Source organism: Tenrec ecaudatus, chromosome 14 (assembly GCF_050624435.1).
Source record: "Tenrec ecaudatus isolate mTenEca1 chromosome 14, mTenEca1.hap1, whole genome shotgun sequence".
Classification (NCBI taxonomy): Eukaryota; Metazoa; Chordata; class Mammalia; order Afrosoricida; family Tenrecidae; genus Tenrec; species Tenrec ecaudatus.
In genome coordinates, this window is record NC_134543.1 from 58,909,024 (window position 1) to 58,928,806 (window position 19,783).

Here is a 19,783-nt window from a genome sequence, read left to right on the forward strand (position 1 = left end):
TGAACTGATTCTGATTTATAGGGACCCATTAAGATAGAATAGAACTGCCCACTGAATTCTCAACATTGTAAATATTTACAGAAGCAGAAAGAAAACCTCTTCTTTCTTCAAAGAAATAGCTGGTGAATTTGAACCATTTACCTTGTGGGTAGCCATGCAATGAGTACCACACTGAGTTACCAGGGCTCCTCCTACGGGTTTAACGTTTGCTACTTGTACAACAAGATGGACCAACACAGTGGTTACATCAATGGCTCAGACATAGGAACGATTGTGAGGATGGTGCAGGACCATGCAGTGTTTCCTTCTGATGTCCACAGAGTTGCAGTGGACTCCATGTTACCTAATGACAACAACAGCAACAACAACAACGTGTATAACTGAGGGATCCTTTTCTCTTTTATAGAATTAGTGATTCTTTTATGGAATTTTTTGTTTTAATTTCTTTCTTTCTTTGACTTTCTACATGTGTAGGAGACTGGTTACTTAGAAAGTTAGGACTTAAAAGGTCTAAATTGTGTACAGTCCTCTCTACCTTGAGCTGTTGTGGGAGAGGAGATAACCTAAGTATCACCCTCCCATTCTTGGTAACAACAAGACTGAAGACTCGCCTCTGCACCCTACTCCCATCCCCCATCATGTATTCTCCCCACCTTTAATTAGTGATGAGAGGGCCCAGATTTGTTTTCCTCATTTTGCTTTATTTCCTTTTTTTGCAATGGTCCTTCACTGACTGTATAACACAAACTAAATTATGTCCTTTATGTCTTCCCTTTAGTTCTTGTCAAATATCTGCTTTTACTTTATCTCTGCACACCGAAATGATAATATTTATATAAACCTTCATTACTTGTATAGAATTTTCACGCATAAGGGCTCACCCACTCACAGAGACCACCACCAACAAAAAGCTTACTAGGGAGTCCATTCCCATTCATCCAACTCATTGCTCGCTACATCCACATATTGCAGTGTAATCACTACCACATGTTACAGAATAGAATCGCTCCATAGGATTTTCTTGGCTATCATGTTTATAATAACAGATTGACAGTATTTCCTCCTGTAGTGTCTTTGTGTGGGGTTGAACTACCAACCTTTAGATTAGTAATCAAGTACAAACTGTCTGCTCATCCAGTGACTTTTTAGTCAACACAATAACTCTTTAACAAAGCATATATTATGAACCCCATTTTGGTACTCAGTATACTGTAGGGTACATTTTATTAAAAATTTGGCATAAATGCTGCTTCCTCTGCTGTCTTTCCACTTTTCATCTCCTATAACAACTTAACTTCACTTATGTTGTAACTATTTTAATATTGCTTATATCTCCCAGAGAATTCCAAGATCCAGAGGTTAAATCTATCTTACCCTATACCTTTATGTCTGACACAGCATCTCATTTTAGCAGATACTCAATAGTCATTTTAAAATCAATAAATGATAGTTTCAAGATAAATTCATTTCATAAATCAATTTTCTGAGACTCTTACTAAGGAACTTATTGGTATTTAATTACTCATATTCATTATAATTCCTTTGGCATGAAGTTCTTTAACTGCTCTTATAGTAGAAATGTTTAAAGGAGTTGTCATAAGAATATTAACGTTAAGATATAGGAAAAGCCTGTCCATTAAATATTTCACTTCATGAAGGAAAAATTGAATTACTTCTATCTACTGAACAAAACAGGACAAAATTAAATGAAAAAAAAAACATCCGTATCTAGTCAGTTCTGACTTATCTTGATTCGATCAGACAGAGTAGAACCACTTAGGGGTGAGCAAGGCTGTAAATCCGTACGACAGCAGACTGCCATGTCCTTTTCCTTTCCTCCAGTACCTCCAGAGCAGCTGGGGAGTTTGAACCACTGACAAACCAAATGCACCACCATTGGTGACTATATTTATTTTATTTCAAAGAGTTTTTGGAAAATGGAATCTTTTTTAATAGGCAGAAAAAAATACTCACATCCATCATTTCAATGTTGAATCATAGGGACCCCATAAGACAGGGTAGAAGTGCACTAGTGTAGCTCCATGTGTCTTGCCAGCTGCAATGTCTTCCAGGGAGTGAGCAGAGAGAGAGAGAGGGTGCCTCTCACCCCAAGGAGGAATACTGGACCTCCCAGAATCCTCAGGAGAAGGCCATGCCCATACAGAGGCCTCATTGACTATAACCAATTGACAGGTTAGACTCCACCCCTTCATTCTAATTGGCAAACGATTATATAACTACCACAACCATAAGACCAAATCCATTGCCTACAAATATATTCCCAGACATACTGACCCTACATATGAATGTGTGAGTACTCCTGCAACTACTATGCATTGTCATTTGGCCAATTCTGATTCATAATGACCCAACAGGGTAGAGCAGAATTATTCCATAGAATTTCTGAGTCTGCTAATCTTTAGGGAAGCAGACAGCTTTTTCTTTCTCCTGCAAAACTGCTGCTGGGTTTCGAACTATGTTTCACAAAACCAAATTCACCACCATTGAGCCAATTCCTACTCATAGAAACTATAGTGACCCTATAGGAGAGGGTAAAACTGCCCATGTGGCATTTGAGACTATTATTTTTTTTATTAAAATAATTTTTATTAAGGGCTCTTACAGCTCTTATAACAATCCATACATCAATTGTGACCAAGCATAGTTGCACATATGTACATATGAGATATTTATATATACGAGACTATAATTCTTTATGGGAGTAGAAATTCTCCTTTCTCTCAGAGTTGCTGGTGGTTTTGAACTGCTGACCTTGTAGTTAGCAGTCCAACATGTAACCCACTACACCACCAGGGCTCCTCTGAACCATGTGATTAAACCAACAGTAAAACAAATATGCTGTCATCAAGTCAATGCTGATGCCTAGTGACTATGACTGCTTAGAAGTGCGCCTTTGGATTTCTGAAACTATAACTGCAGGAGTAGGAAGGCTCACCTCTCTCACATGGAGTGGTTAGTGGTTTCAAACTGCTGATTTTGTGATTAGCAGCCAAATGCATGACCACGACACCACCTGGGCTCCAAGACTGTATGAACTGGAAAGAGACAAAGGAAAATGAAAAAGAAGACAGTTCATACTTCTATCAAATATTCCAGCTATGATACTTTTCTATAACAAGGATTAAAATATTGTATTGTCTCTTTGATTGATTTAAGTTCTATTCTATATACTTACTAAGTTTGGGAAACTTAAGGACTCCCTTTCCCCCTTTACATTGGATATTATGAGTATAAAATTATGTATCAAAAATCTAAAAAACTGTCTAAGACATCACCACCTTCCTATCTTTCATAATCAGCTGTCAATTAAGGAGACCATTCACCTTTCAAACCTATTCTAAAATATCAGCCTCTGAGATGTGTTCTTGTTTTAAATATAACATTAGATTTTTCCATGATTGACAGAAGGACATGAGAGAGTAAGTGAGCAAAAAACAAAGGGACATGAGCAATAGATCTGATTTTTTTTAACCTGAATTATAATTTCCTATTTTGGGGAAAAACAAGCAAAATTTTTGAGACCATATATTATAGATTAATTGAAATATTTTTATTTTAATGGAGTCCTGATAATCAGCCAAACTGATATATTTTAGAAAACTAGTGAAAAAACTCAAGACAAACTAAATCTTCAGTTTTTTATCTTCGTGTAAATTTTGAACATTATTACTTTTCTATTTATTTATTACAGTTTCTAACTTTACATTGAATTTTGATAACTCTATATACATCCATGCATTTTCTTTACCTGTAAAAATTCTTTATTCCAATAAGTGTTTCATTAAATTGTTTTTAAGTGGCTTCTAATTATCTCATATAAAATAACCAGGTAATCATAAAATTATTGTAGTCCTTAAATTAAAAAAAAATTTACCAGCCAAATTTTCACAAAATGGTTTAAATAATGTTTCTTCATTGTATTACTACATGTGCCACAAATTAATGAAAAATGATTCAGATTGGTATATTCCTTTTTCTGATTTTAATAAATCGAAATGTTTTTCACCCATAAGTATATTGCCAACAGTTTACCTGTCACATATCAAATAACACAAATTATGAAAAATCTTAGGCATAACTAACCTGTTTCACATTTTTATAAATTGTAAATTGAGTAGATTCTACTTAGAAATGTAGATAAACAGAAAAGTACTTTGTTAATCTTTTTCATTAAAAAATAAACATTTTGTAAGTAGGTTAAATTTAAAGTTACTATACTTAATTTTTAAATAAGTACTTGAAACGCAATATTTAACAAAATTCAAGAAATAGATTTAAAATATTAACCCTTTAAGTTTGTTTTTCAATGTTATTTGTGTACAAATTATTTATAATTTAAAACTGAAAATATTTTAACTCAAACAGTGCCCTTATGAGATTGTCATAACTTCAGAGTAGCAACTAAAGAAATCCTTTTTTTAAATCATTTTATTGGGGGCTCGTACAGTTTGTATCACAATCCTTAAATACATCTATGTGTCATAAATAAATCTTATATGCCTCGAAGACATTAGCATATCTATATATATTATAATCAGTCTGGTTTCATCAAATTTATATCTTTAGATGATAGCATAAGTGGGTCACGGGCTGATTTATTACATGACAAATGTGATTACTATGTAACTAATAAGCCCTTTACATGGTGTGTGTTAGTCTGGGTACTTTAGAGAAACAAATCCACAGAAACTCATGTATAAGAGAGAGTTTTATATAAAGGTGAAGTGCACATCAAGAAAACATTCCAACCCAGTGCTGCTCAAGCCCACAAGTCCAACATTATCCCATATGTCCAACACTAATCCACAAAGTCCTCCTCCATCTCACAAAACAGACACAATGATGCCAACTGCAGGAGGAAAGCCAAATCAGTGAACATGTAAGCATCTCAGCACTGGTAGGGGTCTCCACATGGCTGCTCCAGCACCCAGGGCTGCATTGGGGTAGGTCCCTGTGGCTTCTCCTCAGGGATTTCCTGCAGGAAGTGAGTCTTGCCAGCTGAAACAGGGAACCGGTTAAAGCAGTTGCACCATGGTCCAACCATCACAAAGCAAGAGACCCGAGAACTCAAAAGGCGAGGTTCACTGAGCCATTTATCTCTATGCCCTTCAATTAACCCCCACATGTGTTTATCAGCCAGATTGGCACAATAAACTAACTACCTCACATGCAATAGTGTTTATCCATAAATGTACTGCTTTAGAGTTTCTTGAAAGATTATATTCGTGCAGCTGCTTCTTACTAGATTACAGAATCTAAACAGAAATAAACTCAAAGAGGAAGCCTTTATAAGGTAAAGAATTCTGTTTTATTTAGATTTATAAGTGCCAATAGTTTCAATTAGTGCAGAGGCATGATCCCAGCCCTAAAGCTCTTATTCCTAAGACTATGGGATACAAAAAATAATAATAATAAAATCATAAATCATTATCTACCGATTCCAAATATTAGGGAGCCTATAGAACAGGGTAGAACTGCAACTGTATATTTTTACCAGTTTTATTGGCATTTCATCCACATGTCCCACAATTCAGTAGTTCAATCATGTCAAGAAGAGTTGTACAATGGTCACCAGAATCAATTCTAGAACCTTTTCGTTAGAGAGCAGGGAATCTTGACTTTCTCCCGCAGAGCCACTCCTGCTTCCACACGGCTGGCATCTGCAGCCCCAATGGTCCCCTCAAGCCACCAGGCCTCCGGAGAATAGGAAATATGCTTAACTAATTTGAAGGAGAGGAATGGGACTCAAATCAGGTCCCTGTACTTTGTTTGCATATGCTATTAATTCACTCACTGCCATCTAGTCGTTTCTGACAACTGCACCTGCGATTTTTCTAGACGTTAACTCTTTATGGGAGTAGCAAGCTGCCAATTTCTCCCATGGACCTGTCTGGTGGTTTAGAACGGCTGACCTTGAGGTTAGCAGCTCAACAAGTAACCCACTATATCATTAGAGTTGAGGTTAATTCTCACTAATCTGAATTCAGTGTTGACTTTCCATTTATTAGTTGATCTCTGTCAAATATTCTTTCCCTTTGTGACGTCTCAGAAACTAGGATTACAATGATTTGACAAAATTGTTATGGAGTACTTTGAAATAATACAAATTATGTTTAATATTTTTCTCAATTGCAGATACAAAGTGTTCAAGTTTTGCCTTGTGTGAATGTTAATTCACTTTTTTATTTATCCCAGTGAGTAGGTCCCACCCAGGTCACCTTTCTCTCCTTAGAAGCATAGCAGCAATGTACATTTCAGGAATAGTTGAAGAAAACTGTCTCTGAATTAGTGGTAGGCATGTAGTGAGCTTCCAAGAAACCCTAGTCCTTTCATGGGACTTGATAAATTTTCTTAATTTTCTTTCACATAAATTGTAATCATCTGGCAAATGCTTCTTAAAATAAGTTACAGATGCATTATTTTACAAAATAACTTTCTGTTATCTCACTCTGTGTAAACTTCTGCTTGTGCAAATGAGTATATGTGAAAGCATTCTTAGATAAGGTGTAAAAAATTATAAATTCCAGGAATCCTCTTTTAAGTGTTGTTAACCCACTGCCATTGAGTTGACTCTGACACACAGGGACCCTGTAGACCAGAGTAACACTGTCCCTTTGGGCTTCGCTGGATGGGAGCAGACAGCCTCTCTTCCTTCCACTGAGCACCTGATAAGCTTGAACCCCACACGTTTCAGTCAGTAGTTCAATGTTTAACCCACTAGGTTGCCATAAGAATAATTTTCAATCGACAGTGTTGTTATGATTCTTTCTATAACTCCAACATGAAAGTCGTGAACGTTTTACAGCCATAATTCAAACATGCATCTGATTAATTTCAGTTGTCTGGATATTTGGGGGAAAGGGATTGGTGCCAAATTATTCAGTAGGGGATGGATTTACATATCCCAATTCTCCTTCTTCATTCAAATCGAAATAGGTTTATGTTCAGGGTCAGACTTGTACTTTCGTCTTTGTCTTGTGTCATTCTGATGGCTTTCCACTAGTATCCTTTCTAATGCACTAAAGCTTGATTAGAGGGGATTGGAAGACTTACACTAATGTACTGTGTTAACAGGAGAATTTCACTGCGGATTTGAAGACGGTAACATTTGTTTATTTACTCAAGACGACACAGATAATTTTGACTGGACAAAACAAAGTACTGCAACAAGAAACACAAAGTATACCCCTAACACCGGACCGAGTGCTGATCGAAGCGGCTCCAAAGAAGGTAGGAATTGAAGAAGGATGTGTTGGTAGCCACCGTCCCTAGCCTGGGGGTTTAAGAACTGCTCGTACTATGAAATACATGAAAACATTTGCACATGATGTTCAGATTCTAGAGAATGCATTTGCATTTGTATATGTAGGACTGATAATTTAGTATATATATATATATATCCCCGACATATGTAATTTAAAGATTAAAATTATGTTTGGGACAATTCATGATTTAATTTTCAATTTTGTCTCAAATTTTAAAAATATATTTGAGTAACTATAGCCTTGGTTATGTAAGTCGTTTCTTCTTTGGATTATATTTTGAAGTCTGTGTGGATGCATATTATATAAATGAAATGCAAATCCCTTGATTAGTGCTTGCCTCCTATGAACACGCTGAGACTCAAAGACAAACTTTCATGTCACCTAATAATACTGTTGTTTTTAAAGGTTTCTATATGTACATTGAGACATCTAGACCCCGACTGGAAGGCGAAAAGGCTCGACTTCTCAGCCCTGTTTTCAGCATAGCTCCCAAAAATCCTTATGGGCCCACCAACACTGCATATTGCTTCAGCTTCTTTTATCACATGTACGGACAACATATAGGTAAGATGGAAAAATTAACACACACTTTCGAAAGAAATCGTAACTAAGGAAAATATCAGTTCAAGTCAGATCTCCTTTACTCGTTGGCGCAATTGTCCTGTCCTCCTCCTCTTCCTGACTCGCCTCCTCGTGCCCCGGGCGAACAAAGACCAGTTGTGTCTTTTTTGACCACCTGTAAGCTTTTAAGACCCTGTCACTGTTCAATGAACTAGGAGGTAGGACAGAAGCCCTAACCATGTTATTAGGTCGGGTAAAGAAAGGTCTCATGGAAGCAATGACCCTGAACCTCTAAAACAAGCAAACTAGTAAAGTTAAATGCCTTCCTTGAACATTATCCTTGCTTCATAACTATCTATACGTGATCAATTTGACAACAGCTAGTCAAAAGATTAAATAGGTACTCTAGAGGATCATAAATTTATGTTAATTGGGAAGAAACAACTTAGAAAAGCAGGAGGCGATTGATTATACAACTTGAAGAATGTAATTAATGCCACTGAATTATACATGTAAAAACTGTTGAATTAGTTATGCTTTCCTGTGTATATTCTCAAGAACAATCAAATGTCAAATAGATCTTTTTAAAATTAAGAAGAAAAAGTTTACAAACACAGCATAAAATTTTGACATAAAATAGCATCATTGATTTTTTTAATGATTTACGTACACGTCACAGAATAAGATAATAAAAATCTTCTTGCCATTCCTTCCTAATATAACAAATATGAATGCAAATTTGAAGGTTTTAGAGGAGAATCTATTGGGATCCTAAGTCTGACAAATGAGTTATATTCTTTATAAGACTGATCTTGTACAATAAGGCTAGTTATTTCCAAAGAGATGACAGAGTGCATATTAATAATGATTTAAAAATTTTGTTCTCATATTTGGGAGAGAAATCTTTAGTGTCTGTCGACACATTCTAACTGTGTGTGTGCTTTCTTCTTATTATTATGTTACAATAGTAAACATACTTAGTAGAATCTACAGACTGTCCTTGGTCCTGAAGAGGATGCAGACTCACTTTGGGCATGAAAGGGTAGTTTTCTGGTTCAGAGCGTACAGCTACCATTTGGATTCCTGGGTAGATGTCAACACATGTCTCTCATTGTTGACCAGACAGTTGAAGGCTCGAGGCTGGGCCTCAGGACAGTCACTGGGCTTCCTCTCAGCAGAGCACAGTAATGCTGCATATTGAACTCGCGACGAAAATATCAGCCATTGAGTCAAGACTAGATGAACTGCTTAATTTTATCATTGTCTGAACCCTTCTCTCTTTAAATGTGTTATATCCTCAGACCCTCATTCCTTTGTTAACCTGGTGGCATCTATAGTGACGGGTTTACAAATTGAGTGCGGTATTTTGTTCACTCTCTTGCAAGCCTAAACTTAAAATTAGATTTTTTAGGAGCCTATAAAGCGATTGAAGATAGTACTTAATGGATAACTGAATAATACTTGTGGTTTTAACAGACTAAAAACATTTTTACCGAAGAAGTTATAACTATTTAATAGTATAAAATGGGTCATCAACCATCATTAATCTAAGAGAAGAGATTTTTCATTGAGAAAAGTCAAATCTGTTGCACTGGTTAACTGTGAAGGTGTTCTGGTGGCACAGTGGGTTACACACTGGGAGGCCAAGCACAGGATCAGCAGGTCCCATCTATCAGCTACTTCATCTCAGGAAGATCGCACTGTCTCTTCATAAAGATTTGCAGTCTCAGAAACGCTAGGCTACAACACTACTCTGTCCTTCTGTGTTAGTCTGGGTAGACTGGAGAAACAAATCCATTGACAGTCCTATGTGTAGAAGAAAGAGGTTTATATACAAGAGCAATTGAACATTGAGAAAACATCCCAGCCCAGTCCAGATCAAGTCCAGAAGCCCCATGTTAGCCCGTATGTCTGATACCAGTATAAAAAGCCCTCTTCAGACTCACGAAACACATGCAATGATGCCAAATTCAGGAAGATCACAGGCCATTAGGTGGGAATTCTTATGGCTCCAATAGCATTGTAAGCATCTCAGCACTGACAGGGGTCTCCACGTGGTTCCTTCAGCTCCCAGCACTGCATCGCGGTAGCTTCATGTGGCTTCCTGTCAGAATTGCCTCGCAGGAGTGAGCAGAGAGGATGTGTCTTCTGGCTCCAAGGACAAAATACAGAAATTCCCAGAAGCCTCAGGAGAAGGCCATGCCCACACAGAGGCCTCATTGACTATACAATGATTGACAGGCTATACTCCACCCTTTCGCTTGTACTTCTCTCAAATTGACAGCAAGTTATGTAACAATCACACCTCAGAGCCCCAGTGCATCTGAATTAATTCACTGGGAATGAGTTCATTTTGTTTCGTTTTAGTTATCAATTGCTGTGCATCAACATTTCCTATAATCCAGTGACTCAAAACAACAACAGTACTTATCTCAAAGTAAGAGAGTCCCGAGTTTGGTTCCCGGTGAATGCATCTCATATGCAGTTGCCACTCATCTGTCACTGGAAGCTTGGGTGTTTCTATAATATTTTATAGGTTTCTGTATAGATTCTAGAATTGGATGGACTAGGAAGAAATGCCTGATGATCTCCTGAAAATTTGATAGTGACAACATTATAGATCACAAATGTGTGACTGCAACCAGTCAAGGGGATTATGTAGGACTGGACCCAGTAGTGTTTCCTTCTGTTGTGCACAGGGTCTCCATGATTCAGGATCCAGATAACCAAAACAATGACACTATTCCTGTTGGGAAGAAGAAACTACTGGGATGCATCTTGGAATTTGTCTGATGTACTTTTTGGTCAAAATAGTTATCAAAATGGACTGAAGCACAAAACATTCCTCCAGATGAAAGCCTTTATGTATTAACTTTGAAATAACTATTGATTTACATGTATACTATTCTAGAGTGGCTAATGACATTTATATAAGAGCCTCTCAGCACTCCTGTAAATTCTAATAGTCACGTCAGTTTCTGATGAATCAGAGACTACTTAATGTCCCTGCAAAATAATTGAACCTCTTATGAGGTCACTGCATATGACAAAAGCTTATTAAATGCTGGTAAATATATACTTCATTTATAAAAGAAATCTTCATTAAAAGAAGAATGTGAGATATACCTATCATATGATACCAGGCACTAAAGATAAACACACATAAATTACTTAGGAATGCATTCAGGGAACTTAGCAATGATGCCTAAATAAAGTTGGGGATCTAAAACTCTAATTTCAATTTAGATCAGTGGGTGGCAGGAAAAGGAGTTAATTAATGAAACCTTATCTTTTATGAATTTTGGGGATAAGGAAGTGATGATGTAGAGAAAGAATATTGTCAAAGGGCCTTAATGGGAGATAAAGTTGTTAGTAGAAATGAGACCCATAAAACAGAGAGAAGCAAGATTCCTGATGAGATAGGATTTCAGAGCTCTGGTAGGAAATCAGCCTGGAGAGAAGATCTAAGGACAATTCCTTGTCGTGGCAGGGAAAAAAAAAAAAGGAATTAAGTACAAATAGGCCTTCTGATAGGAGACCTGGTAGCACTGTTGGGTAAGAGTTGTACTGCAAACCACAAAGGCAATCTTTCAAACCTACGAGCCACTCTGTGGGGGAAAGAGAGGCTGTCTGCTCCTATGAAAATTACAGACTTGGAAACCTTATATAGGACCGTTATGTGTCAGAATTGACTCAGTGGAAGTAGGTTTGTTTTTTTGGTCCTTTCTGTTCAATAAATAGATGAAAAGATTTCTTTTCTTAACAACCTTTTTTTTAAAATTTGTATCCTTTATGAAATCAAAATGGAAGATGCATGTTCAAAGAGTAGATAATTTTAGGAAAGCAGTGAATGGGCACAAAAATCAATTAGGGGTAGCAAGATGGTTGGAGAGATTGGAGATTAGAACACAAATTCTCAGAATTCTAGAATGTGTTTTAGAATCTACTGTTCAGTTTGAGTCTCCAAAACTTCTGCCATACACTACTGTTTTTAGCTTCCTAATAGTTGTCCCCTTGCCCATACTTTCGAGGTAAAAGACCATTTTCTAAAACCAGTAACAGCTTTGTTTCCCTGTTGTCTGGTAAGAGCTGGATCCTCCATCCTCGCATCTTCTAGCTTTCAACTTCTCACGTGCACAAGCGAATGAAGCAGTGGCCTGGAGGCAAGGAGGACAGCATGCTTGGTAAAGTAGAGGGGCAGTACAAAGAGGAATCCACTCAGGACGATGGAATGACCCAGTGGTTGCAGCCTTGGGCTCAGTCACAATTGAGAGGATGGTGCAGGGCCTGGTGGGGTTTCGTTCTGCTGTCCATAAGGTCCTTATGAATCAGACTGACTCAACAGCACCTGAACTCCACACAGCGAAATATGTTTTCATAGAGAAGAAATGTAAGCCACGCATCCTTCCTAAAGAAATAAGAAAGTAGGAAATGGCAAACCAGGCTTCAAGTTTGGGGGAAGTACTATGTGAGAAACCGAAAGGCTAGAGAATGGCTGCTTTTTGAAATGTACAGTCTCAATTTAGTGTATTTAATAGTTATGTAGATTTGTAGGCACTTGATTCTTCTGTTTTCCTCTGTGACTGACCACCTTCACTCAGCATCATGCTCTCTAGGCTCATGCATGCCATCTTGTCATGATGTCCTTCACGGTTTCAGTATTGTTGTTCAGCAGTGCTTTGAGGGTGCGTATGCCCCAAAGTCTTTCTTTCTACTCTCCTATCAATGGGCATCTGGGTTGTTCCAGCCTACTGCTATTGTGAACAGTGCTACAGTCATCGTGGGTGTGCACATGTCTGTCTATGCGGTGACTGGTACGTCTTCTTAGCCAGCAGAGGTACTGCTGGGTCATTTGAAATTTCGATGTCCAGTTGCAGGAGGTAACTGAGGCTCTCGAGGCCTCTCCAGCTTGGGTTGTTCTTGGCCTTTTTGACTTTGCCTGTCATTATTGGTATATAAATCCTTCACCTCTTATGAAAAGAATCTACATTGGAAGTTAATACTAGATTCTTTAACTTCTTTTTCTATGTTAAATAAAGTCTTCAGACTGTAACATATATGGACCTTAATATTCAGCTTGTTATGGATTTCACTTTCCCATGTATTTTAATAGTTTAATCATGTAAATAATTGAAATATTTGTTTGAACAAGTTTTGCATTTCTTAATTGTTAATTAAAGTTATTGTCCATTATTTTACATTAAATTGCTTTTTATAGACATGTTTATCTTTGAATTGTTAAGAAATAGTGAATTATGTTTTCATTATACTTCCACTAACAGAGTACTTAGGTGTACTTCAGATTATAGTGCAATAATTAACTTAAAACTTATGAATTTTCTTTACTCTTGATCTCTAAGGTCTTGATGTAACTAACTTCTACTTCTAATATAATCTCCACACTATCAATTTTCTTGTTTTGCTATTTTTCTAGTACTTAAAAAAATCTTTGGACCATTTTTTAAATATACTCTATATTTGTTGTTACAAAGGAGCAAATATAAATAAATAATGGCTAATATGCTCAAGGGACTCAAAATCTAGCAGAAATATATGTACCAAACATTATGATATTGACACACATTAGGTGCTATGAGAGAGGAAGAGGGTCAGAAAGCAGAGAAAAATTTTAGAAGATATGTATTGACTAAATTTGGAAGAATCTACGTTACATAAATGGTGTAAAAGGTAGAAATGTACTTAGTCTGTCATTTAATTTTAAGTTTTTCATTCCTATAGTAAAGTTTACGGAGTATCAAAACAAATATTTTATGTTTAAGTCATTTTGACTGCCTGCCCTGACCAATCATTGAGTTCAGTATAACAAAGAGCTGGGCACATGAAGTTGCCCTGGATGCAACTCAGCTTGATTTGGGAAGCTCGATGTACCACTACATTAAGACACCCCCAAAAGGGAAGCTCGAGGTGCATATATCCTTGTGATTCTTAAGTTATATATAATGAATTTATATTTTCCCATAAATGGTGCAAACAATTAATGTGCTAGGCTGGATTGGCTAGAGAAACATCCAGTGAAACTCATATATGTGTAAGAAAGAAATGCATATCAAGAAGTAATTTTATATTGAGAAAACATCCCAGCATCAAGTTCATGGGCCCAGTGCTACCTAAAGACCTCTTCAGACTCACAGACATAGAAAGGTGAAGGGAGATGCAGGGAGTTCACAGGCCCGCGGCTAGAAAGTCTCTTGGAAACATGGCAGGGTGTAGACAGCTCAGAGATTAGTTCCCAAGATCAGCTGTCCATTTGGGGCTGCCCATGGAAGCAGACACAGAATCCAGGATAGGAAGAAGTTTAAGGGGAAGCGAAAGGAAAAGTTCTCTTTTGTTGAAAAGACCACACCCACAGGGAGGCATCATCAGGTGATGACCCGATTGATTGGTTGGACCCCACCCTACACTTTCACAGACATTTGAGGTGGCATAAAATCTAACAACCACAGGCCAACCCTTGCCAACTTGACACCATTTTACACAACTCTTTAATTGTTCATAATCACCAAAGACAACAACACCTTATGTTTGTGCCCAACAGGAAAAAACTAAAACGTGAAAAACTGAAAATGTACTCACCCCACTTAAATCTTATGTTCTATAGGTGAACAAAGCAAAAATATTGTATGGCTTACAATTGGAGGCTTGTGAACACCTAGACCTAAATGCTATTATCTGTCAATATCCTGCCCCATGCCTTTAAACTCTTCCATTTGGGGTATCCAATTTCTAAAATGCCCATTTCTGTCAATCCAGTGCTCTGAGGAGTCAAGCACATTCTTTAAATCAAAGAATCTTTATTCAAGTTAGAACCTGGGTGTCTGCTTCCATGAGCAAAGTCAAATCTAGAGCAGGTCATTTCTCAAGGCAGGAAGTAGTATGCACTCACTCACAGGGCCAAAGATCTTCCTCTTCATCCAGTCTGGTTCTGGTCAGCTCAGTTCCAGCCAGGTCAAGCTGGGTTACTGGGTACCTTAGAGAGCTAGAGTTTCCCACATGACTTCCCCTGTCACAAATTCTCAACCACCCTAACTCCCTCGAGGAAGGTCATGCCATGACTTGGGTTCCCTGCCACTCTTTAAACTTCAGATCAGCCAGCCTGCTCTCATCTCTCCCCTTGTCCCTGTGAACTGAGAACCGGATCCATGGATATCAGTGGACAGACTCAACCTGTATCTCCATTGCTGCACTTCCCCTGCGTTTCTTCAATTCATGACTCCATATGGTCACCTAGTGAGCATTTCAGCCTCTCCACATGTTACTTTTGACTTTCAGTCCTAGAGCTGAGAACTCTCTCAAGGGTTAGACTTTTCTGCACTAGGTGCATCCACAGGAAAGCAACTTACTCCAGATTAAAAAAAAAATCATAGTAGCTTGTCTTTCCTCCCTTCCATCTTCCAACAGTCCTATTGTATTTCTTTTCAAGGGCAAATGCCCCTTCATTGGAGGCACTGAGTAAGGCATACCTGCACCTAGGCTTCAAACAAAAATCCATTCCCTGCAAGCACCTCCTAACACTACTTTTAACAGATCCAATTGTAAAGGCTGAAAGCAGTCTGCCTTACAAATTTCTCCTACCATTAATTCCCAATATTCATTTCTATCACACGTTATATCAATAGCAGTGATTTGGAGAAATCAATAAAATCCTAGTACAACCAAATTCAAAACACAATTATTTTAAAACACTCTCAAAGTGGACTCTAACCCTGGATGCTCAAACAAATTAAGGTTGAAATAAAATCTAACACCCACCATTATCTACCAGCATACATACACATAGCCTACAGCCTGATGTTTTTGGCCCATGCTTAAGTTTTAATAAATAAGAAATTTAATGTGTCCATTTTACTTATATTAACAGAAATGTGATTTATAGACAAGTGATTCCCAGGTCTTGAGGTAAACAAGTCAGAAATTAACATATGAATTTAGTCATGTCAAGTAGCCACAGGAAAGCTATAGGCTCATTTTAGGTCCTATATTCAAATATTTTATCAAAAATATATAAAATAAGTATCTATAGTTTAAAATATTAAGGATATAAATATAGACAACTAGTTAATATAAATAAGTCATATTTATATAAAAATAGACTCTAATTTATATGAAATAATATTAATCAAAGGAATCATTATTATACCATGCCATAAATAACTCCAAAAATGTTGGATATCATTCATGAAATAACAAAGCTTTTAGTTCATGTTGCCTTTTTTTTTTTTTTACATTTTGTTAGGGGCTCATACAATTCTTATCACAATCCATACATATACATACATCAATTGTATAAAGCACATCTGTACATTCTTTGCCCTAATCATTTTCAAAGCATTTGCTCTCCACTTAAGCCCTTTGCATCAGGTCCTCTTTTTTTATCCCCTCCCTCCCCGCTGTCCCCTCCCCCCTCCCTCATGAGCCCTTGATAATTTGTCATATCTTGCCCTATCCAGAGTCTCCCTCCCCACCCCTTTTCTGCCCTCATTCTCCCAGGGAGGAGGTCATATGTGGATCCTTGTAATCAGTTCCTCCTTTCCAACCCACTCACCCTCCACTCTCCCAGCATCGCCCATCACACCCCTGGTCCTGAAGGTATCGTCCACCCTGGATCCCCTGTGCCTCCAGCTCCCATATGCACCAGTGTACCTCTGCCCTATCCAGTCCTGCAAGGTAGAATTCGGATCCTGGTAGTTGGGGGGAGGAAGCATCCAGGATCTGGGGGAAAGCTGTGTTCTTCATCCGTACTACATTGCACCCTGACTGACCCATCTCCTCTCCTAAACCCCTCTATGAGGGGATCTCCAGTGGCCGACAAATGGGCTTTGGGTCTCCACTCTGCACTTCCCTCTTCATTCACTATGGTATATATACATACATACATATATATATATTCTTTTTTTTTTTTTTGCATGATGCCTTATACCTGGTCCCTTTGGCACCTCGTGATCGCACAGGATGGTATGCTTCTTCCATGTGGGCTTTATTGCTTCTGAGCTAGATGGCCGCTTGTTCACCTTCAAGCCTTTAAGACCCCAGACACTATCTCTTTCGATAGCCGGCACCATCAGCTTTCTTCGCCACATTTGCTTATGCACCCGTTTGTCTTTGGCGATCGTATCATAGAGGTGTGCAGGCAATGATATGATTTTTTGTTTTTTGATGCCTGATAACTGATCCCTTTGGGACCACGCGATCACACAGGCTGGTGTGTTCTTCCATGTGGGTGTTGTTGGGCACCATCAGCTTTCTTCGCCACATTTGCTTATGCACCCGTTTGTCTTTGGCGATCGTATCATAGAGGTGTGCAGGCAATGATATGATTTTTTGTTTTTTGATGCCTGATAACTGATCCCTTTGGGACCACGCGATCACACAGGCTGGTGTGTTCTTCCATGTGGGTGTTGTTGCTTCTGAGCTAGATGTCCGCTTGTTTGTCTTCAAGCCTTTAAAACCCCAGTCACTATCTCTTTTGATAGCCGGGCACCATCAGCTTTCTGCACCACGTTTACTTGTTCACCTGCTTTGGCTTTAGCAGTTGTGTTGGGAGGGTGAGCATCGTAGAGTGCCAATTTAATAAAAGAAAGTATTCATGCATTGAGGGAGTGCTTGAGTAGAGGCCCAAGGTCCTTCCACCACCTTAATACTAAACCTATAAATATAGACACATAGATCTATTTCCCCATCCTCATATATATATTTGCATGTACATGTCTTTTTCTAGACCTCCATAAATGCCCCTTGACTCCTAGCTCTTTCCTCCATCTCCCTTGACTCTCTTCCTGCCCCACTACCATGCTCCATCCCCACCTGGGCTACAGCTATACCTCTTCTCTACGAAACCTTACCCTTGATCATTCCCCACCAGGCCTGCCACTCCCCCCTCACTACCATTTTGGGTCCCATGTTGTTCCCTTGTCCCTGTGTTTGTTAACACCACTTCCTTACCCCACCTCCCCCTATCCCATGTCCCCCGGAACTGTCGGTCCCATTGTTTTTCCTCCAGATAGTTCATCCAGCCTGTCCTATTCAGACAGACCCCTGGAGCTAATAACATGCACAAAAACAAGTCAGAGGAAAACAAAGCAACAGTATACAACCAGACAACAAAACAATAAAAACAAACCACTGACAAAGAACAAAACAAACACAATAAGAAAGAAAAGCTTGTAGTTAGTTCAAGGATCATTTGTTGGCCTTTAGGAGTGTTTTCCTGTCTAATCTGTTGGGTTACCACGCCCTGGCCTCAAAGTCCACTTTCAGCATTCCCTGGGGAATCCTTAAGCACCAGAAATGAGCAAAGTCTTATCTAGCAGCCAGCACCTAATCAAAAGATGAAAAGTAGAAAGCAAAGGAAAAGAATAAAGCAGTTAAAGTTCTGCTTAGCTACATCAAACTTGTTTTATGGAACTCTATAGCATTTGAAAGTCCTTGGGGAAGATTAAATTCCTATGTATTGGTTTCCGGTGCCTACTAAAAGATAAACACAGGGCCTCTGAAGATTTAAAATGACTTTTAAAGAGTATTAATGCAATCCATCATATTCACTTTGGAGTTTTCTTATAATACTATAATAATGTGCTGAATCAGCTTTGCTGAATCTAGCTTCTCTTGAATAGTTTTATTTTGTCTCAGGAATTCTAAATTTGTTGACCAGGATGACCTAAACATAAGTTTAAATAACTTTTAACACTGAAATATCTTTCATAAATTCAAGAACTAAAAATTAACTCATTTTCCTATTCAGATTATTTCTACTGTCATTTCTAACACAGACCAGTGAACTGTTTATAGTCATTAATTGGAATAATGGAAGAAATCAATAGTGTGCATGTAAAAATAAGTCCTCTAAGTTTTTATATATTTGAAAGAATTTATATCAATCAGTTTCAGTGGAGTTTTTGTTTTGTTTTTATAAGAGAAGTGATATATGCTCATTGGTTTACTCAAAACCTCAATTACAAATATTGTTAAGTCTAACAAACAAACAAACTCACTGCTCTCAAGTGAATTCTGATACATAATGACCTTAAAAGACAGAATGGAATTGTTTCTGAAATGCTAAATATTTTTGGAAGCAGAAAGCCTTATTTTTCTGTGGAATGTCTGAAAAGCAGCGAAGTCTTCTGAGAATTCAGCAAAGACCATCATCACCCAACCCAACCAATTACCATTAATATAGTGAGCCATCGTTTGCAGGATTGACAGAGCATAGAACAAATGGTGATCATGCCACTTGTCATTTAGTCAGCTCCAATTCATGTCGAATCTTCTCTATGCTCAGTGTAACAGACTGCTGTTCAGTCCTGTGCAATCTTTATGATGGTTGGCATGTTGGCCATCGTCCAGTGCTATGGCAACTGTGCAGTGCCTTCCAAGCTAGAGCGCCTGTTTTCCCAACTATATGGGACCATATTTAGTTGTGATCCAGAGGGTTTCCATGAGCTCATCCTTAGAGGTGGATCACAAGGCCTTTCTGATTTGACGGTCTTAATTTTGAAACTCTTAAAACCATCTACCATGGATGACTTTGTTGGTATTTAAGCTACTGGTGGCATAGTTTCTATCATCAGAGAAATATGCTATAATAGTATGATGGAGCAAATGGACCCTATTTTATTTAAATCACACGCAAATTATTTTTCAAGCAATTTCCAAAAATTGTACAGTATGCTATACTTTGTTAGTCCAGTGAATAACTAATAGATGCAAAATAATTTATTGGTCTTATTACTGCTTAGCATGCGGTTTACTTATTTGTGTTTTATTTTCTTGGAAGCCCTCCCTGTTTTGGATTAATGTCCCAAAGCATAAGTTATCTGCCATCACACAGAAATGTGGCCTGCATTGGCTCCTCTGTTGAGCAGAATGTTTTCTTCCTGCTGCAGTAGGATGCCAGTTCACATCATAATTAGGACACATTG

General features: G+C 38.0%; 1 protein-coding gene across 1 annotated transcript in view; it reads left to right on the forward strand.

The window, feature by feature from the left end:
• Positions 1-19,783, forward strand: part of MDGA2 (MAM domain containing glycosylphosphatidylinositol anchor 2) — a 1,044,700-nt gene that overhangs the window by 992,920 nt on the left and 31,997 nt on the right. The window contains exons 13-14 of the mRNA XM_075531139.1: positions 7,096-7,251; positions 7,692-7,850. Of these exons, the coding sequence (XP_075387254.1) occupies positions 7,096-7,251; positions 7,692-7,850 (315 nt within the window). The remainder of the gene's footprint in view (positions 1-7,095; positions 7,252-7,691; positions 7,851-19,783) is intronic.